Source organism: Paroedura picta, chromosome 9 (genome assembly GCF_049243985.1).
Source record: "Paroedura picta isolate Pp20150507F chromosome 9, Ppicta_v3.0, whole genome shotgun sequence".
NCBI lineage: Eukaryota > Metazoa > Chordata > Lepidosauria > Squamata > Gekkonidae > Paroedura > Paroedura picta.
Genome location: NC_135377.1, coordinates 49255516 through 49278395, shown reverse-complemented (window position 1 = coordinate 49278395; position 22880 = coordinate 49255516). Strand labels below are relative to the sequence as shown.

Genomic DNA, 22880 nt, shown 5'->3' with positions numbered 1-22880 from the left:
ATTGATTCGGCATTGGGCCAGCTATTGAAAACTCATATGTATGGTGACTTTCTCCAGGTCCTGTTAATGCACAGTTTTTCTGCATTTGCAGCTACGGCTGCACCTCATTTTGTTGTCTCAAGGCATGTCAGTCAACTCCAATATTTATACAGAAATTGTTGCAATTTTGCCTGAGATTTATAGGTGTTGGTGAGATCTCAGAAGTTAGGCAGGACTGACACTGGCTAGTGCTTAGATGGGAGACCTCCAAGGAATACCAGTGTTGTAACACAAGGGCAAGCAATGGCAAACCACCTCTGAATGTCCCTTGCCCTGAAAACCCCATTAGGTCACCATGAATCAGTGGTGACCTGATGGCCAAAAACAACAACATCATAGACCTCACAGCCTATGTTCAGAGTGGCAACTTCTAATCTAGTGAGCCAGGTTTGATTCCTCATTGCTCCCCATGCAGCCAACTGGATGACCTTTCCCTTGTCACAGCCCTGATAGAGCTGCTCTCAGAGCAGAAACAAGGTACCTGTTGCAAGGAGAGGAAGGGAAGACAATTGTAAGCCACTTTGAGATTCCTGGTAGAGAAAAGTAGGGTATAAAAAACCTTCTTTTTCTTATTATTGGTGGGTTTTGGTCATCTGTTATTCTTCCATATTAACATTGCTTTAAAATCTATTTGCGATATGTTTCTTTGTTTAAGAATGGTGAAACAGGACAATTGTTCAAACATATGTGGGAAAAGGAACAATGTCTTCATAAACTGGGAGGATTGGTTTTCCTGAGAAGTAATTCCTTGACTTGCAGTGTGGAAGGACAGCAGGGCAAAGGGGAAGGCCAATCAGCACAGTAAACCTATAGCAACTAAATGCAAATTTAGTCAAATATGGAGTCAGGCCTCAAGGAATGTTTGTACCTTGTTAACATTTAGCAGGAAGACTCATCCCACTTTATAATCATGTGATGGTTCTTGTAAACAAACATGTACAGGGTGGGGGCTACACTGATTTCCAGAAATTTACACTTTTCAGTTCAACTGCTGGCTAATTAAAATGACTCCTATTGTTAACAGAGCTTGTTACGTTATCTTAATGAACTGTTCACAAACCTGTGTTTGTCAGGACAAAGGAAATATAGAAGGCAGCTCTTCCAAGGAAAGATTGACAGACGAGAGAGCTGCTGATTCTTGCCACAAGGCCATTTCCCTTCTCCCAAGACAGGAATACACCTATTTTCTCCTCTACCATCCCAGCAAATATATGGGGAATGCTGACATCCTCAGCTGCCTGCCACTGCTTGCCACCGGCACTGACCATTTGCTGACTCAACATATCCTCTTTGAGGATCTACCAGAGCTGCAATTCCATTCCTATGACATCACAGCTGGGTCATCCAAAGATAAACTCCTCGCTTGTTTTTTTAACTGGGTGTAGAGGAGCTGAATTTAGTCCTTTTGTCACATGGCAGCATGAACTGTCACCATACAAGGGCTGCTTTCTCTGGGGACATTGAGTCGTGGTTCCAGCCAAGATTAAATCCTGGGTGTTTGAGGCACTTCTTGAGGGCTACCTGGAGAAAATCCATATGGAGGCACTGTTTCATAGCTATGTTTGGTGTCCTGGCATCAACATGGACATTGAGTCATGGATCCATTGTTGCTCCATGTGCCAGGAGAGCTGCCCCATGATACTACATACTCTTGTCCAGCACTGGATACCACTTGTAATCCCTTGTCTCGAATACATCTAGACTTTGCTGGCCCCTTCCAGGGGCATACTTTTTGATTGTGGTGTACTAATTCTCTAAATGACTGGAGGTGGTCCTGCTGTCATCTATGATCACTAAGACAATGATACAGGCCCTCCAGAAAATATTTGCAACCCATGGACTGCCATACATTCTCATCACAGACAATGGCAAGCAATTCATATCAGAGGAGTCCCGAGCATTCACAACCAGCCAGCTGATCTGACACATCACCGTGGCCCCCTTCCATCCACAAGAAATGGGCAAGCCAAGCAAATGGTTTGCATGGCAAAGGACTCACTCAAGTGGCTTATCCATGGTGACTGGCATCAGCCAATCACCAAATTCCTTGACAGCATGTCATTCCATCATCTACCACTGGCTTTAACCCACAGAGGCCTCGATGGGCTGATGCCTCACCACACTTCTCAACATTGACCTGGCATCAAAGATTTCAAAGAAGTCTGTTTCTGCTGAACCCACGGACTTCATAGAAAACGAACATTTTTTCTTGGTGAGAAAGCACTAACCAAGCTGAGTGTAGCTATAATGCTTTATATACTGAGGGATGGGAAGTTGGCATTTTAGAGACAGAGAAGCAAGCTGACCCATGCTGAGTATGCCAAGTGGAGACATTGATCTTGCTAAAGAGTATGGATATGAGCAGTATATTTCCTATTATCAATAGTACTTCCATGCGGGCCAGGGCCTCCCCATAAGCTATAAATTACAATTGTAAACACATGTCACAGTAGATACACCTGCTAGGAAACTTTCCAGTAGACTGTGATTTCCACCTCCATTTGCAAGTTTTCCAAATGCATGCAGAACCCTCCTAAAAAGCACGCTATTTGCATAACTAAATTCCATTGCCACAGTTAATGTAAATGCAAATGCAGTTAATGAAAAAGCAACTCAAGGCTTTTGATTGTCCAACTTATTCCTGATTTTCTTGTGAATTGATCCATAAGCACTGGATTCAGCTTGAGCATGGTTTTTTTGCACATCTGCCCTCCCTTCACATTTTCAGTTGTGGAGTCAGTTTATTTTCTTCTGCATATGTTCAAAACATGCAGGATTTTCAAGGCAGAGGGCTGCTGTTCTCAGTGGTGCATGCGTGTTTATACTGAAACAGTGATAACTTAGCTGCATTTTTAAAAGAAATGGTACTAAAATATTGATATATCAATGTAGTATTGTGATGATAGTTCAAGCAGGTTCCTTGAATTCCCAGCTTTTTTTTAAAGTCTTTGCAAGATATTTTAAAAAAATTATACCTGAGATTTCAGAGAACCTGCTTGACCTATCATTACAACATTACATCAATATAGCAATATTTAAGTGACACTTTTAAATTTTCTTTATATAAAGGAAACCACTTGTCTTCAGGAAGTGTGAGGAAGAAGGAGTGGACTCATTAAAAAGTGGCCTGGCGATCTGTGGGAGTGAGTGGGACAAAGAGAACTGACAGAAACTTTATGCATGAGGAGAAAGGCAAAGGTAAATGTGGTCTCAAAAGAAATGGTAGAAAATGGGGGAAGGGGACAAAAAAAGTGAAAATTAAAGGCACAAAAATTTATATGGAAATCAGGGATTAACCAAAGCAGTTCAGGGCCAGAACTGATTAAAAAAAACATGCAGAAAAACCTTCAGTGAAAACCTTTTCTGTTCTACCAAGAAGATAGCCTTTCCCCAGAAGTGGAATATACTGTTCTGCCTATTTCTTATAATCAAGTAAAGCTTTTTCATATCAACACATTTAAAGAGTATAATTTAATATTCACTAAGCCACACCACAGTACTACATGATTTGTAATGTGAGTGCCCTTCATGTCAATACATTAAGTGCTGAAGCACATTGCATAGTAATTACAAAATCACTAGAACAGGTACAAACAGCACTCCCCAAGTAGCTACATTTGGTTCCACAAGTGTATTTATATGTGGGTAGGCTATCAGCCTGAGTACAGGGTTATAAACATGTTTTCTGCCTGTTAAGCAGAGATTTTATAGTTGTAATTTGACTTCCAGTTTTATTACATAGCAATTGTAGCTTCCGTGCTCATTCAGTGCCAGACTGGTCTTTCTTATAGAGCCGCTGATTGACTTTTAAATCTCACCTGGAAGACAACTGAATAAGTACAAAATGGTTTCTAATAGTCTGAGGGAGATTTCATGTCCCTCTTTTCCAAACTAAAACATCTGAAGTTGCCTTTCTAACTAGGCCACAAACAGATAAACCACTGTAAGAATTTCAGAATTAGCAGGAGACCAGCTATTCTGTGGCTTAAATGATACAATTATTGAGCATGTAAAAATGCCCTGATGCTAAATGACCACAGAGCCAAAACCTAAAATGCCAAGATTCCTAAGAAAATCATTTTTTTCCTATTTGGGTACATAGAAAAAAAAACATGAGGCCTCTTTAGAAGGACTAAATTGGATTAACCACAACTTACCCAGCAAGAAGTAGAAGTCAGGCTGGAACAATTCTAGGAGACACATGTATGTTAACTAACCTGGAGGTCTCCAGACTTTAGTTGGGGAAATTAGCGATTTTAATTGGAGACTCAGCAAGAGGTTGGTAACTACAGGATCTCAGCCTAAGTATACCAGGTTATTCCCTTAAGAAATAAATCAGTCCCATATTTATTAGAGATAATTTGAAGGAATACAAACAACCCAAAGCTTGTGAAACATGCAGACAATTATTTAAGAAAAAGCAGGGGTGAAAGAGAATAGCATTTGGGCAGAGACAATACTTACTGTCATGATGTGAAGACAGAAGTCTGCTTCCAGTGCTTCGTTGAAGAGATAGACCTACTCATATCGGATCCAAGAACTTGAACACAGAAGCGAAAGGCAAGCCCATACACAAGTGTGTGTGTGTGTGTATGTGTGCAGAGAATCTTAGAACAAACACATGCTGATTAGTGCTGGGTGCTCTGTTTTTACAGGAAAAATGTAACCTCGGGTTGCAGCTGACCTGCTAGCCCCTACAACAATGTACTGATGAGATTGTCTGTGCTTGACCAAGAATTTAGGAGGGTTAGGGTTTGTCCAGGTGTGGATGAGGTTTTGGGGAAATCCTTGAGGTTCCCGGGAAGTTACATAACAATTGTGAGTCTCTACCAGTGAAGAATTAAAGATGTTAATGATTCTTGATCACCCCTTGATTATGGGATCGGAAACTATCTAGATGGGGCAGCTGTTAGGAATTACTAATTATGTGGATGGGAGAGGAAAGTGAGATTAAGGAATTGTTGAGATTAGTTACCGGTCTTGGAGAGCCGGTTGTCCCCAAAGTATCATCTCTTTTGGGTGAGGAGAGAAAGCCACTTGTGAGTCAGCCCCTGGAGATTAACTTCTGGCTAGCATCCATGTTTTCAACTCCTGCTAGGGAGTAGGCAGTACATTTCGGTACTTTGAGATGCATCTGATATCTATTCCAAATGTCCATTTCAGCCAGGCAGTGTGCTGTAAATTAATATAGGACACAGCATTAAAGAGAGGCATACTTCCTATAAACTATCCCTCAATGTGAGAGGTGGCCTGGCTACTAACATGCAGCATTCCTCAGGATTTTACATGCTCAACAACTAGACTGGTAACAAGACCTACAGGAATTGCAACCAATGTATTTAATTGTGTTGAAAGAAGATATGGTTGATTTCCAGAGAGTTTCAGCCCATTTGCTGAAGAATACTAAGAAGTGTGCATCTACTTGCTATCAGAGATTCAGACTCAATTCTGTACACAATGTAAAGAATCACAGTTGATAGCCTCAGAAAATTACTTGGACTGGTAGCAAATATTGTGAATGGAACTGAGGCTAGTATATAGATCACAATAGCATTGCGCAGCCAAGATACATTAAATTTGCTAGCTATGTTCTGGATCCTACATCTGACCTTAATCTGTAATCAATAAGCATTGAAATCACTTGACACTGGTGCACACTTAAGACTTCTTAACATAAGTGAGTTACCTGTAACCATCTTATAGCACTCCTTCATTCTGACAAAATGAATTTCTCCATGCCTTTGCAATGAACGCTTATGGGTGAAATAGAATGGTAACCCTGGCCATTGATTGTGAGTTGTGAAACACACAAATTACCATAGAGCACAATGTGGTGATCTTGTGTATAAGCAAAAGGGGGGAAATTGTGTAGCATTATTTTTCATACACAAATTATGACCTTATTTAATGGACCAGTCTTTTAAAGCTTTTATCCAAATGTGGGTTTTCTTGGTAAGTTCATTCAATTTATTTTGAAGAAGCAGTTCAGTTGACCTATTCCTGCTAGGATGAGCAGTGGAAGACAATTTGTTTCCTAACTAATTCTGCAGATGTGCTGTGGATACTTTCAGTTTACAAGGAGAAGATCCTGCCTGCAACCTTCAAGGTAACTAGCACATTCTTGACGCATTTTACAGCAGTGTTCATGAGAACTGCATTGCAAAATTGTTCTGGCTGGTTGATTATGAAGAGCATTCAATAGTGCTATGTGAAGGGTTTGGCTAAATTACAACAGAGTAGCCCAGATGAACTTTTAAAAAATTCATATTGGAATTCACATTGCTGTAGTAATACTAGCAACGAGGCACTGTTCAGGTCTTCACAAGAGATTCAGTTAAACAGTTATATTGATCAACTGATCCCTGTGAATGTTATCGAAAGATGACTACTATGGCGATACAACTTTTCAGGAATCTTTAGAATATTATTGGTGCAGAATGGTAAAAACTATTTTTAAATGAACCATGTGTGATATATTTTAAAGTCAAGCCATGGAAGAGACATCAAACTTGAGGTTGCAGATAGAAACAAGAGACAATTTTAAAAACAGAGGAAAAAGGAAAGTCAGGCTGAAGAAGGGTTACCAGATGTCTTCTTTTTAGGGGCCATATTCTCTTTTTCTTGTTGTCTATACTCCTTTAGGCTCTTAAAAATATGATAGTGTTTCCTTTTTTGGTTGGAAGGTTAGGAATATTCCTAGTTCATAGCAATGATCACATATTAAATAGGAAGAGTATTTAAAATTAAATTGGTTATAGTAATCACTGCAGTCAGTTGGGAAATATGTCCTCTTTTTTTGCTTTTCAAACCATGGCTAGAACTAACCAAAGGTACTCCTTCCTACTGGACCAATGAGGAATCTTTAACCGCTCCTTGGTGATATGGCCAAAATGGCCTAGAGGGGGTGGGAAGGGAAGGAGCCCTGGCTGGAGATGTAAACAGCTCTGCTTCCCAACCATATTCTACATGATTGCACCACTGCTGGGGGTCCCCAAAGCCTGAAGAATGTTTCAGGGATTTCTCAATGTAAAAAAGTTGAGAAAGGTCACTTTAAAGGGCCACAACCATTTTCTGCTCTGGGTAAGAATGCCAAGATTTGCATTGCTCTTCATAACATTTTAGTGTGTTTGCAAAAATATCCCAGACACCATGTATTCACATTGACACATTCAGATTTGTTGAGTTGGATCCAACCAGATTTTCTGCTGGTGAAAAAGATGAACATGAAAAAGGCGGTGCTGAGGGATTATGGCTTCCACATAAACAAGAGACATATAGGATGAGGGTTGTAGCAAGATGAGGAATTAGGTGAGATTGAGCAGGATCCAATGCATTTTCTGTAATTATATATTTCAAGTCTGGGAGAGAACATTCTTTTTTCACTGTCAACTTTGGAAGGGATAGTACAGACTTCATTGGCTTTACATGTGAGAGTCTGGTACAAGTTCAGACTATTTCAAATGTTTTGCCATTAAAGTGAAGTCTAATTTGGCATATACTTTACAGACATTTGTTGCAAAACTTGCAAGGACTGAATCAGAATTGTGGATAATTAAACCTTCAAGGACCTGAAACAAATTTCCTTCCTTGACTCAGGTGAGAAGTTTGTACCTCAAGAATTTGCTGCCCAAACAGTATATTTTATATTGATTTCTATACTTTACATATTATGGTTACATAGGGATTTAATAAAGGGTTCATTTAATCTACGTTGTACTTTGTAGAAAGGGTCATAAGAAGCCATACAGGCAATAAACTGTACATTTTGCCTACTGCTTTAGGAGGCAGGAGGAGGCAGGCATTGAAGATTTTGCGCAGGATCCAATCAGCTCTTTGAACTAATTATTTGCTCCATTATTTGTCGTTTGTGATGAGCTTGCTGATTTTATGTACATGTGAGGCAAAGCACCATCATTTTACCCAAGGGTTAATATGAATAATAGCAGGTCTGCTCCAGCTTGCAGGAATTTGTAATCAGGTCTTCCCATAAACACCATTCTTATCTCTTTCAAGGCTAGATTCAAGCAATTGGCTAATTGTGAAATGTGAAGGAGTTCAGTAAATAATTGGAAGGGGGGGGGGAGCCCGGTGTGAATGTGATCAAATTCTAGAGGGTAATAGTGAACAAGTACCCTGATTGGATTCAAAGGGCCACCTGATGCCAGAGGGCAAGGGACTATAATTAAGTCTTAGACAAGAAGGAAACAATGCTAAATTTATGATTCCACGTATAGTGGCTTTGATTATGATACGTTGTATCATAACGTAGAAGATGCTTATGCCTGTAGTCTGGACTCAGATATTCTGAATGACGTGTCAACCAATGCCAGGTATTAGTTAGATAGAAAAGTTAGTCTTTATTGACTAGTGAATTCTAGAGACTGTGTTGCCTAGTCAAACACCTGTATGTAAATAAACCTGTATGTATATATTTTACCTCATAGGGTGAGGAACGAAGAGAGTCTATATGACAATGTAGCTGTGATCCAAAACCGAGTTGAACATGGAGGTTTATATTGAACAAGAGATTTGTTTGTGGAATGATGGTGAGCAAATTGGAAGGGCAATTGCTAGAGGAAGAAAACCTGATCTGGAACAAAATTACGAAATTACCAACAGCTACAGAAGCGGCAATGAAGCACCAGAAGAGTTTACCTGGAATCCATAAATAAACTACAAAACCTGCAACAAAAGGTTCAGGCCATGGAAATGTGCTTCCATTGTGAAGTTCATTCAGATTCAGTTTATAAGCATAAAATCTCTTGGTATTACATAGGCCTAAACACTGGGAATTTAGCCAGAAAATGCAGAAGGGCCTATCAGAAAGCACAGCAAGGCACTGAGAATATCCTATATTATGCCAGAGACAAAATGAGAGAAGCAGAAGTCTTGTTAGTTAAATGAGAAAAGTGGCAGATAGGAGAGTGTAATGGGGAAAAGTGGGGGGTTTCAAAGTAATTGTAAAGTTAAATTATTAACCTCTATGCATTGATCTTGGTGAATGAAGTTTGAAGCAGTTCTGAGTCCAGTAGGGATAGCAGAAATGAAGATTTGAATTGGGGGAAATATGCTAGTGACAGGATGTGTGTACCTGTAAAATATAAAGGGCAAAAGAGGGACTTACAAATAATAAATGGATGCCCCTCCTCAAGTATTTGGAGTAAATTGGCTGGAGAAAAAAAGATACATATTTCCTCCCAACAAAAGGACAGCCATACAAGGAGTCCTAGATGCTCCTAATTTAATATTGCAAGCAATATTAGGTAATATGAAGATTTATATCCCATCAGGGAGCCAACAAAAAAAGGCACCTCTGTTCCATTGGCCCTCTGAGAAAAGACTGAAACTTAATTATGTTGTGGGGGGGGGGGAAGTAATACTGTTTTACAGGACAATTTTTATAATGTCCAGCGTTCATACTACCATAAGAACCCTCTTAATTTGTGTAGACTATAAAATCACAGTAGATTAGTTTTCTAAGTACCCTATTCCATGTACAGAGGACCTGCTGGCTATGCTTGGAGGAATTTTATTCTGGCAACCTGAACATATACCAGCCTACAGATGAAGAAGAAGAGCTGGTTTTTATGAACTGAATGAGAATGACAAGTAATTTACAACAATAAACACCCACAATTATTTATATAAGTGAAAAAGACTATCATTTTGAGTCTCATTATTGGCAGAAGTGAGAATCACTCATCATGTGAATATGAATTTCAAAGACTGGAGAGAGCAGAACTGCAAATTAAATGCTTTGTCATGAGGTCTGAAATGTGAGAGTCACAAGGAACCTATGACTGACATGGTTAAGATGAATGAAAAAGCCTTGCTTCACAGAAACCCAGGCATAATGCACCTCAAGATGCCCTGCCAGCTAAGAAGCTGTAGCAGAAGTCAGGAAACCAGGGATCAGTCAGGCAGAGCTTCACTAAAGCAAAGGCAGATCAGGAACCGGAGTCAATGTGATGGGTGAGCTTGAGCACAAATTGGCCCCACACTGAGGGCCGTCTCTGCCTTGCTTAAGTGCAGCCTGGGCTAAGGAGTTAAGTGGCTATGACTGGCAGCTCAATCATCATCCATTAAGGCAGCCCCAGCTGGGCCCCATCTGGTTTGACAGCGTGATCTGAGCTGGGCACTCTGGCACCCCTTCTGCATTGTCTCCTGTGCTCTGGAGAGCTGTCTGGGCTGGGAAGGGGTATTGCTTTTGGCTGAGGTGATGCTGGTGCAGAGGGCATGGTGTCCACCTGGCTGGGATGTGGCTGTGCATCCCTGTCAGGGCTTTGCTCATCCAGCAGCTTCTCACCACTCTGTCCCAACTCCTCCTCTTCTTGTGCTCCAAGAGGAGAGGCAGCAGAGCTTCTGGTGCAGGGGCAGATGCAGTCTCTGGTGACAGGAGCACGACACTCCCAGACGTCCTCTCTGCCCCTGTCTTAAGTGGGCGCCCTGGTATACTGATGAACAGTGCTGGAAGAAATGGGAGCTGAGACTACTAGAGTTTGGAGAAAGACTTGTGACGAAGAATTGAGAGCATCTTATAGAATGCAGATGAAAGCCTATGAGATGGCACTGAAGTCAGTGAAACACAACTTTTACTCAACATGCATTGCATCTGCGCACTCACACCCAGCACAATTAATCAGGGTAGTTCAATCTCTCACTGCTCTTGATGAGGGGCACCAAAATAATAGCCAAATGGATATTAGCTGTGAGGCAATTGCGAGTCACTTTGCAGACAAAATCTTGACTCTCCACCATGGCCTTACTCCATCTTTGAACACAAAAAGTGAACTAGAAGACCCTTGGCCATCTTTGGAGCGAACACTGAGTTACTTCAGATGACTCTCAAAAACTGAAGTGGACAGGATGCTAACAGCAACGAGGGCAACCACTTGCTCACTAGACCCATGCCTATTGTGGCTCCTAAAAGGAACAGACATAAGAATTGGGGGCCCCCCTCCGGGAAATAATCAATCTCTCTCTCTCTCAACAGAATTCCTGGAGGGACTAAAAGAAGCAGTGGTGTGCCTGTTGCTCAAAAAACCATCCCTAGACCTGCAGAGCCTCTTGTGGCGCAAATTGTTAAGGCAGCAGACATGCAGTCTGAAAGCTCTGCCCATGAGGCTGGGAGTTTGATCCCAGCAGTCGGCTCAAGGTTGACTCAGCCTTCCATCCTTCCAGGGTCGGTAAAATGAGTACCCAGCTTGGTGGGGGGTAAACGGTATTGACTGGGGAAGGCACTGGCAAACCTCCCCATATTGAGTCTGCCATGAAAATGCTAGAGGGCATTACCCCAAGGGTCAGACACTCGGTGCTTGCACAGGGGATACCTTTACCTTTACCTTTTAGACCTGCAGAAATCTAACAACTACTGCCCTGTCTCGTACTTAGTGTTCCTGGGGAAGTTAGTTGAAAGAGCTGCAGGGGACCAAATATCAGCATTCCTGGAGGAAACTTCAGTCAGGTTTCCGGCTTGGCCATGGGGTGGAAATGGCACTACCAAAACCAAAACCCTGATGGACTACCTCTGTCACCAGCTAGACTGAGGCAGGTCAGCACTGCATATACTAGTAGATCTGTCAGCAACATTTCATGCTGTAGATCAGGGGTAGTCAAACTGCGGCCCTCCAGATGTCCGTGGACTACAATTCCCAGGAGCCCCTGCCAGCAAATGCTGGCAGGGGGCTCCTGGGAATTGTAGTCCACGGACATCTGGAGGGCCGCAGTTTGACTACCCCTGCTGTAGATCATGAGCTCCTAGCTTACCACCTTGCTGACGCTGGGATATGGGGAACAACTCTTAAATGGTTGATCTCCTGCCACTGGGGTCACAGACAGAGAGTTGAAATAGGAGAGCATCCAACCATCATCAGATCACATATGGAGTCCCACAGAGAGCAGTCCTCTCTATTTAACATCTTCATACACCCTCTAGCTCGGCTGGTACGGAGGTTTGGGCTGGGTTGCCACCAATATGCAGATGACACCCAGCTCTTCCTCCTGATGGAATGTTGTCCCAGTTCACCCCCAGAAACCTTAACCAGATTTATTTATGTGATTTATTTCCCACCACTCCCAACAATGGCTCATGTTGGGTTACAAAGTCCTTGATAAAAACCCAATAAAACCCCCATTAAAAGGACATAAAAAATACAGCCAAACACAGTGAACAATGTGATAAACAACTTGATCCCCGCACCAATAATCCAGTAACCTACTACGAGGGAAGGGAGGGGGAGGGCACTTTCTGGCGAAACAATCCAGGTGCTAACATTAGCCCTGTGGGGGGGGGGGCAATGATCTCCCTCACTGTCCTGGCCTCAACCATAAACCTGGCAGAAGAGCTCTGTTTCGCAGGCCCTGCGGAATGCAGAAAGTTCATGCAGTGCCCGCAGCTCAGCTGGGAGCTCATTCCACCAGTTCAGGGCCGGGACTGAAAAAGCTTCTCTAGGGCCAGGAATCACCAACAAGTCAGTACCCACAGAGCGTAAAGCCCTGTGAGGGGCAGAGGGCAACAGGCAGTCCCTCAGATATGTGGGGCCCAGATGGCAAAGGGCCTTGAAGGTCAAAACCAAAACCTTGAACTTGATCAGGGCCACAACTGGCAGCCAATGCAGATGCCTCAGCACAGGCTGGATATGGGCCCTCCTGGAAGCAAGCAGAGTTGTCCAAAGCTCAACCCTTCAAAGATGGAGGTCCTGCTGCTGGGTAAGAAGGGATCAAGTGAGGAAGCATACCTACCCAACCTGGATGGAGTGTGTCTAGCAGTAGTCCACTCTGCCAGGATCCTAGGTGTGATCCTCGATGGAGGCGCAAGTCCCTTTCCATGGAGGCACAAGTCATGACAGTAGCATGGCAGGCCTTCTACCTTCTATGCCAAACCAAGCTACTAGCACCCTACTTTGCACCAGAACACCTAACCACAGTGATCCATGCGACGGACACCTATAGACTGGACTTCTGCAACTCCCTCTATGCTGGCCTACCCTTATCTTTGATCCAGAAACTGCAGTTGGTTCAGAATGCAGCAGCCAGGATTCTCACCAATACATTGTGGAGATATCACATCCGGCCTATACTTCAAAACTCAACTGGTTCCCAATTGAATTCTGGATCAGGCGTTAAGGTTTTGGTCCTTACCTTAAAGGCCATATGCAGTCTGGGCCCACTGTACCTAAGACTGTCTTTCTGCCTATACCCCCAAAAGAGCATTATGCTCTGTCACCGCCAACTGGCTGGTGATCCCTGGCCCCAAACAAGCATATTGGTCCTCAACATAGGCCAGAACATTTTCTGTCCTGGCCCCCACCTGGTGGAACTAACTCCCTGAAGAGATCAGGGCCCTGCCTGAACTCCCACAATGTTGCAGGGCCTGCAAAAGGGAGCTTGTCCACCAGGCATTTGCTTGAGACCGACCAAACCCAAATAACATCTACAGGTCCCCCTCAGACATCCCCTCCATGGCCTGATCCAATCTGGCCTTTGAGGGCCTCAACTAAGTTACCATTCCTATTCTATTGTTGTTGTTTAAGACCACTGAAATTGTGTTATTCGGAACTACTGTTGGAGTATTGTTGATGTACTGACTATATGTTATATGTTAGGTCGTTCCATGTATCCACCCATGATGTTACATGTAAACCACCCTGAGCCGTATGGAAGGGCGGTATAAAAATCAAATCAATCAATCAATCTATAATGTGGTATGCTAAATTATTACCACTGGTTCACCCAAGATCAACCCACCACTTTACATTTCTTACACCACCACTTGAAATATCTGTGGTGCTGTAGAAAGAGGTTAGAAGAGATTGGAACCAACTCTCCCTCCCCATTATATTCTCTGAGGTCCAAGTCCATTATGACCTCAAGTAAAGAATCAATCCTTTGTATATTTATATAATTAAATCTTTTTATACTTTCTCTGAGCAGAAGCTCTCAAGGTGGTATCAAATAAAATCTCCCATTAAAATGCATGATTATAAAAGTCTGTCAAGATTAAAACTAATTATAGCAAACATTTGACAAGTCCTTTGATGCTTCAACATATGCAAGAAGAATCATATCATCACTAAGAACATTAAAGGAAACAGAATGAGGTGGGAAACTGGAAGAACAGATCCTAGCTCTCATGTATTATTTATTTAGCTAATTTATACTTTTCCCCCACTTCTCCACAATCCTGCAAGTTTAGGCTGAGTGTATGTGACTGGCCCAAGGTCATCCAGGGAGCTTCCATTGCAGACTGGGAATTTGAACTTCAGCATTAAGAAAGTCATTAGTAACTTTAGAGGAAAGCACTCACTGTTGAAGTAGATCACAACCTCTGGTTGAGCTCTTAAATGAAGATTAAGCAACGCCTGTCATGGCAGCAGCATAATTATTATGCAAGGCTTGTCATAAGGCTGAAAACCAGCATGGCAACATTCAGTGGGTTATCATTTCCTAATCATCAATTGCTGCTCTAGGTAGCACAATATGTATTACAGGGTTTCTTCAAAAAGAATTCAGAAGACCTCTGTAAAGTTTAGATTTTATTCGAATGAGTAGCCGTGTTGGTCTGAAGTAGCACCATAAAATCAGAGTCCAGTAGCACCTTTAAGACCAACAAAAATTTATTCAAGGTGTGAGCTTTGAGTGCAAGCACTCTTCATCAAACTAAGAACTGACCATCATAACAGTAGGAATATATAAGCAAAAGTTAATCCTGTTAAATTAGTAAACTATGTCACAGCATCCACACACAGCCACATGATAATTCCCTGCCAAACCAGCCAATCAGACCCCTTGAGCCCATTTGTAGTTCACAAAGACATATCAGAAATAAAACTGTCAAAGCCAGTGATCCACAGCTCACACCCACGCATCCCCCCCCCCCCCAGTAAGGCGCTGGCTGTGGCGGCCTGGACCGGCCGATTCTGATGAAGCCGTGCACAATCCTAGATCCAACATTTCAACCAAAGGTGGACCCAAAATTCTATGTCACAGGACCTTACCTTACCTATCTTTTATCTACAACCCAAGTCTGCAATAGAGAACAGATGACAAGAAATCGATGTTAAGAGATCTCTGCATGTTTTCATTGACTGAACTCAGCGGATTAGAAAGACTAATTTCATGTTTATTGCAGTAACCCCTCCAGGGTTAGGGAGTCCTATGACACAAGCTGGGATTAGCAGGTGTCCAAGATCATACATCACAGAATCTTACAAAGCCCAAAGCCTGAGTATTCTGAATGGAATACTGGTACACTCCATCCGGAGTTCAGTGATAATGCAGTCTTTGTGAAAAAAGCCTCAGTGGAGCAGGTTTGCAAGGCTGCTATGTGGTCGAAGGTGAATACCTTCATAAGACACTACAAGTTCAGCAGATGCCGCCTTCAGTCACATGGTGTTGCGACATGTGGTGAACCTTCATTGCCCACCCAGTGCATGGACTGCTTTTATAAGTCCCACCAAGATGCCATTCTGGATCAAGAGTGAGAACAACCATTGTTTACTCACTGTAGAGGATCCTTCTCATCTGGAGCCAGAAGAAGCACTGCAAAAAAAAATGTTCTTGAAGAGGAGATATACCTTAGAATTTTCTATTATTACTTAAAGAACTAGTTGTACTAATTATTCTCATGGTTATTATATAAGGATGTTCGCTTCTTATTACCCTTGTTCACTTTGCATTTCTGTCTTTTAAAGAATTGTTCAAGTGTTTTTCTTAGAGAATTAGTATAGGGACAAGCAATACATGAAGTACTTGGACTGAAGGAGGGTGCTACCCACTTCAGATGACAGGAAGTTGACAGTTAATCCTGCCTCCCTCAGAGAGGTGGGAAACACCTACCAAGATGTCTTTCTGGCTCACCCTCTATGGTAAGTAACCAGTGGTCATTTTTTAACGAGTGAAATGGATCAATATGTCTGAAGGCAGTTTGTGCCTGAGTTTCAAATGCAAATCAAGAATTCACACTAATTACCTATTCAGTATCAGGAAAATAGCCGTGTATCTTCAAATAACATTGAAGCAGCTCACAAACTCTTTTATAAATTTAGCCTCTTAAAGTTTTCTGGCATGCCTCTAAAATGCAGGCTATTTGATCTGCATTGGATTTCCAAGATTTCAATTCTTTCTTCTATCTCTTTCAGACAGTCTTGTCTTTCTTGATATTTATATTTATCTTTTTGCTTCTCTTATAATTTATTGTTTGCTCTTGTAGTTTAACATTAATTTCTGATAGTCTAGCTTAGGGATGGCAAAACTGTGGCTCTCCAGATATCCATGGACTACAAATTGCAACTCACTCTATGCAGGCCCATCCTTATCCCTGACCCTGAACCTACAACTGGTCCAGAATGCCACAGCCAGGGTCCTTACAAGAACACCTTGGAGGGCTCAAATCTAGCCAGCTGTCCAACAGCTGCACTAGTTGACAGTTGAATACCGATCAAACGTAATGTTCTGGTAATTGCCCTCAAAGCCATAAATGGCCTGGGCCCTGAGTACCTGAGGGACCGCTTCTGCATCTATGCACCCCAAAGAGCACTATGCTCTGCAGGCTCCAATAAGCTTGTGATCCCTGGTCCCAGGGAGGTTCATCTGGCCTTGACCAGGGTCAGGAAATTCTCTGCCCTGGCCCCCTCCTGGTGGAATGAGCTCCCAGAAGAGATCAGGGCCCTTTCAGAAAACAGTTCAGCAGGGATTGCAAAATTGAGCTCTTCCACGAGGCCTTTGGTCGAGGCCAATGAAAAAATGCCATCAACCAGAACCTAGAGACCCCCCTCATCACCAACTACACCTTGTAGGCAGATGTGGCAAACCATAGTGCTGAAATACAAAACTGTAAGTTATAAATTATAATATTATAATTAAATGTTAAAAGTTCAACATTTTCTTATGTTTCTACTATTAGAAATATATATATTCTCAATTAAATATTCTTTGTTGCACTGTGAATTTTACTGTAAACCGCCCTGAGACAAAAGGGGGGTATAAAAATGTAAAATGAATGAATAAATAAATAACCATGAACCCCTGACAGCAAGGCACATTGGCAGGGGCTCATGGTAATTGTAGTCCATAGACAACTGGAGAGCCACAGTTTGGCCACCCCTGGTTTAGTAATAGATCTCAACATGCTTTTTGGATGTTCTCCTGAGCACTTTCCTCAGATCAGGCTTTCTCAACCAGGGTTTCATGAAACCCTGGGATTTCTTGACAGCCCTGGGTTTCCTGGATGGGTGGGAACTGATTTTTTAATATATTTTTTAAATTTGTTAAACATTTATCAGGGGATATGACCATAAATGGTCATGTCAACCTATCCCGTCCTCCCAAAATGGACAAATTATGGACCTGGAGTGTGTGGGAAGGGAAGGGGCCCCAGGTGAGCATGTACATAGCTCCCTCATAAAATTCTGTATGATTGCTCCAGTTCTGGGGTTTCTTGAAGCCTGAAAATTGTTTCTGGGGTTTCTCAATGGTAAAAAAAGTTGAGAGAGGTTGCTTCAGATATTTGAATATTTCTCTGGATACTCTGAATGTTCTTCTGGGTTTTTCCCTCAATGTGTTGAATTTGATGCACCATTGTTTGTGATGGCTTTTCCACCAGTTCTTGGATTCTTTGGTCTTCATCAGTTTCTTCTACTTTCCTTTTATTTTTTGACTAGTTCCAGTGGCCATTATTTTTTCAGTTTACTTAAAAAGTATATATATACTACTTTCAAGATGGTGCCATGAGAGGTAGCATAAGCAAGCCACTCTCTAAAGAACTAAGGATACTGAGTTAATTTAATTTAGTTACCAATATTTTTTCTTGGAAGCTATTGGATAATTAAGATGGCATGTCCAAAGATAGTCTACAAGGTTCTGTGAACTGCTTTTTGGCTACTCCCACATCTCTCACCTACCGACACAGGAGAGTGCAAAGGCCATGCTTAGTCCTATGGGGCTTGCAAAGGGGGCCAGACCCCTTCTCCCACTCCCCACCCTCATGACCTTTCTGGCCCAACTTGCCTTTGGGAAGTGGACCAGCAGAGGGGGCTGGCTCTTCTTCCAACGTGAAAGAGGAGAAGGATGAAGCTGGAGGTGGGAAAGTCCCTTGGACACACCTGAGGGCCAATCAGTTACAGTGTGAGTTGTCCTCACGCAACTTGAATAAGTATAATAATAATAAAGATAAAAGTCTCCAGACACTGTCTTGAGATGACAGAGTTTGAGTAGAGAATCTATAAACAAATACATGATCTAGTGGCAATGGCACCTCCGGAGAAGGAATTTCCAGCTCACATAATTTGAGAACCTTTCACAAGTTTTGTTAAAGACATTTTTTTGCCATATGTTGCTATAAATTAAATAAGATATTATTATATTCATAATTATTTATTGAGCTGAAAATCCAGACAGTGTAATCAAATGTTTACAATATCATACAGTAAGCATTTTCAGGGCTTAATAAAAATGATTGTCACGCACTGTGCTTCACAAAAGATTTCTTTTTAATGAATAAATAATTTGATGAAATCAAAAAATATTTACAATATAAACAAATGGGAAAAGGCTTTGGATATATTAATCTGATCATCTGGTATTTTTTTTTCATTTTCTTAATGGACTTCTATCAAGTCTCTCCCTTCTGAAATAATACAGGTTGAATAGAAATTACAACTCCATAAAACAAATGTGGTTTGGAGAGTGTAGCTATTAGTTCAGTTAAAGCTACAGATGCTTTGTTTTATTAGGAGCAAATAGAATACAAATGTAACTAAAATACATTATCAAAATGCTAGACAGCATTCTTCACAAAACAAAAATATACACTAGGTTCTGACAATAACAACAGAGGACCACCGGCAACAAAGTGGACAACAGAAAAGTACAAATTTCTTCATTAGAATAGAATTGTGCTCTTTAATTTACTGAATGACTAGGCCGGTCTATTGAGTTGATGGATATATATTGTAGCTGTTTGCAACCACTGGAGTGCCTATGTGTTACAGTGGGATTGTATGTGTCCCAAGCAACAGCCATTGTGGAAAAGGGGCAGTGCAAGCAGTTTTGGAAAGACTCTTCCGAGCTCTTAAAAAGAGCCAGTATAAAGCAATAAAGCATAACACTGAGAAGTCCTCATCTCATACACACAGATATCATGAAGTGATTCGCTTTTGATTGTGGTGGTGAAAGGTTTTTGCTTTTCCCCCAATGTTATTTGCTCCATCATCCAGAATTCAAGTACTCCAAAGCCACTTCATAGCAGAATTTATATTGATCCTAAAAAATCAAAGGCATAAAAACAACAGAAAGTCAATAATCGCAAGGGCATGCTTCCTGTTCTATTAATTAAAATTATGTAATGAAACCATTTCTGTTCTGTTCAATTTATTTGCTTGTATTCAAGCATGGTCAATGTGAATCAGTTTTGAAATCCAGTCTGCATTGGTAATAACATTATTCATACAAGCAAATCAATAAGCAGAACACCTGGTAATTTAGATTACAGAAAATGGGGATAGGGCGGTAAAGACAGCCAAGTATAATGCTTCTGAATGCCTGGGAGGAAGGCTTGAACAGAAATCTGATAAATAACCGTAATTAAATAAATCACACTACTCACATGCCTTATTTAGCTATCTATATAGCCATGTTATCAGCTTGCCAAACAATAGCTTCATTCAGATGTCACATCAAGCAGACATGAAATCTGAATGCACAAAACCTTCCCTTCTCGCCACGCTCTTGCATGTGGCCTACTCCTTCCCCATCCCATGAAAAGATCAATGGTTTAAAAACAGCTCTGGCTATCACGATGCATGAATGCAGGCATGGAGTTTGACTGGAGGGATTTTCAAGACTACAAACCAATTTTGTAAATTGGGATTAAGTCCTGGTTAAGAATCCTGGCTTGAAAAACAAGGGAGAGATGAGGCTAGCCCTGATAAAATCTACAATCGTGCATTATGGGAAGCCAGAGTTAGATTTAAACCTGAATTATTTTATTGTGCTCTGCACAAGAAAGAACAAGGTAAGAGCACCAAGCCTAGTTTGTATATGTTTAGGCTAAGATTTTGTAATTCTTTAATTTTCATAGCCACTTAACAAGATAGTTACCATACTAGCCACACACCTTTACATTGGGAGAAAATAGTCACAGACAATGTTTGGGTGCTTGGAGTTACTTTACATTGTTTTTATATAACAGCTGCTAGTATTTCAGCAATTCTATATTTTAAGAAGATCCATAAAACACTCTGTAAGGAAATAATTGCTCTTGGCCCTTTGTTTCTGAACTCTTTTAATCTTTCCGTGAGATAGAACAGCCATAATTAAATGCAGAACTCTGAATGTCAAATCGAAATTCACAGTCATGATAAATATTAGGAGATTAAGCTATTTATAAAATATATAATTTGAAAATCTGGCATTTCATTTCACACAACTATTCTTTCTGCCACACAAAGGCAAAATCCACGTGGATTGTGCTGCCCGAAGGGAAAATTAATAAGGATGTTATGTTGAAAGTTTTAAACTTTTAACAAAAATTCTAGTACAGATAGACAAAATCTCTTCAGGAAGAAGGCAGTGTAAAAATACTTTTTCAAGTGAAGAGATTTCATTATCCCCCTTTGAAAATAACAGGCTTGCTTTTATGAAAAGCTATCACTGTATATCTTGAAAATGCCTTATGATTACAGAAATAAATTTTCTACTTAGTGATGCAGTTTAAATAGCTCATACAAGAAGGTCCACCATGTTAGGCTTATTATTCCTCAGGGTCTTCACAGCATGGAATACATCAACGGCCCTCTGGTGTCGAAGCATTTCACAAACAATACTGATTGCGCAAAAGGTCCCACTGCGGCCACCTCCATTTCTGCAACAAAAGCAACAAAATAGCTTGATTACTTTTTATGTTATGTGTTCTTGTTGTATGTGTGTGTATTGATCATTCTGCTTAAATAAGCTGATGCAAATGTTGACACACCAATGGCCATTTGTATCTCTAGAGTCCCCTGGAGCCTGACAAGGACATGCATGTTTGGGCTCACAAGCTGTAAGCAGGGAAAACTCAACATCTTCAGGTTTTCTTTAAACAAAAAATGACTTAACTTCGCAAAAGGCTGGTAGGACAATGGGTCTTTGCCCACAATAACAAAAGCGTCTTACTTTCTTGGTAAAACATACTCTTTGGTGGCAATTCCTAAACAAAAATCCATGTATTCTTTCCAAATACTAGCAAAAAGATTCAGGAGCATACCAATATCACCCCTCCCCCCACTGGAGTGGAAACGATGAGCTCCTAGGATTTTAAATGTTAACTTGTTGTTAATGTTAAAATGTTTAATCTTTTATTTATTGTCAGTGTTGAAAACTACCCCTGAGTTGTGGGGAAGGGTGGAATATAAATTGGATTATAAATAAATGGATTTAAAACACCAACAATAAAATTAGAAAAAAAAATTCTGATGGATTCTTCCCCCGCACACAGGTCCAAGAAATGCAACAAATGTATATTATCTTCCAAATCAAACTTCAGTCTATATGTCATTCTAGCAATTAAAATTTGGAATGTTTCTTGTTGGTTTAAATCTTTTGTCACTATTTCAATCCAGTCATATTATCAGGCTGTAGAATGACTCATTCAGGATTCATCAAGAAGCCCAAGGATTCCCTCTCTCCAATTCCCAGGTAATTTCTGCACATTGTTAAAAATATCGTTACGCCAATAGAGTGGCGTAACACTAAATATAATTGCACCTCCCACTCCCTCCTCACCTTTTTGCTGTCTCACTCTTTGCCGCGATTTCGAAATTCTCCCCCTACACAAGTGCTGCTGGAAATGGCAGAAGAGAGCAATGTGGTTTATACGCAACTCTCTTCCACCTGTCACTCAAGCCTGGCAGCCAATCCCCTTTCTCCATGCTTTAAAGGGCCTGTGATGCCTGCTATTTTTTTTTAAAAAAATCAATACTTCTCCCTTGAAACGCCTATACATCTAATCATAGATGTATAGTGCTTTGTTTTATTGCCGCCCCTTATGGAATCACAAGTCTTGCTTCTTTTAAAAATGATTCTCGTTCCTGATTGCAAGGGGAGAAGCTTAGAAAGGCATGCTTTGTGTGTGAGGGGGAAAAATAATTTGCCTTTGCCTGCATGATTGAACACCTATTCGTTGCTCCAGGCAGTTCACTTAAAAAATTGTCCCTGGAAGGAGAGAGAGGGAGGCGGGTGCGAGGGCAGGACATTGGAGGTGGAGATAGCGCTTCTTCACCTCCATACCTTTCTGGTGGGCTGCTGGTTGCTCTCCATTAAATAGTGCTGCATATATTGGTGAATTCACTTTTGGGGATTCACCAACTAGCACTTTAAAATGGATATAGCCAGCTGTTTACTGCCCAGATGCTGCATGTTGGCAACATCATATAGAGGGGCCGGAATATAATGACAACCAAAGGTAAGTATTTCACTATTTTTAAAGGGTGCCCCCCAATTTTTGGGCTGCAAATTTCCTCTGCTCTCCCTGGACCAACTTTAGTCACAATTAAAGCTTAGGCTGGTGCTAACTTTGAATATTCTATACCAGGAATCTGTGCTGGAGGAGGGAGGAGTTCTATGACCTGATCCTCATTACATGAGATGTTTAATGGATTGATTGTGGATACTACATCAGTATGAGGCATAAGAAAATATAAAGTGACTTGCTGCAAAAAAAATGTGAGGAATAAGCGTTCAGATGCATGATTAAATATAACAGTAGAGTTTTATCTCTGGTTATTTTTAATCTTCAAGAGAATCTCTTTGCATTTGGAAACTATTATTTCCACAGCTATTCTAATCAGCATCTTTAAGCCGCA

General features: G+C 41.1%; 1 protein-coding gene across 1 annotated transcript in view; it reads right to left on the bottom strand.

Moving 5' to 3' along the window:
- Positions 1 to 18509: 18509 nt before the first annotated feature.
- The window catches only part of PTPRM (protein tyrosine phosphatase receptor type M), a 525104-nt gene continuing 520733 nt past the window's right edge, over positions 18510 to 22880 (bottom strand). The window contains exons 33-34 of the mRNA XM_077352746.1: positions 20764 to 20899; positions 18510 to 19299 (exon numbers count right to left, since the gene is read on the bottom strand). Coding sequence (XP_077208861.1) covers positions 19246 to 19299; positions 20764 to 20899 — 190 coding nt within the window. The 3' untranslated portion in view covers positions 18510 to 19245. The remainder of the gene's footprint in view (positions 19300 to 20763; positions 20900 to 22880) is intronic.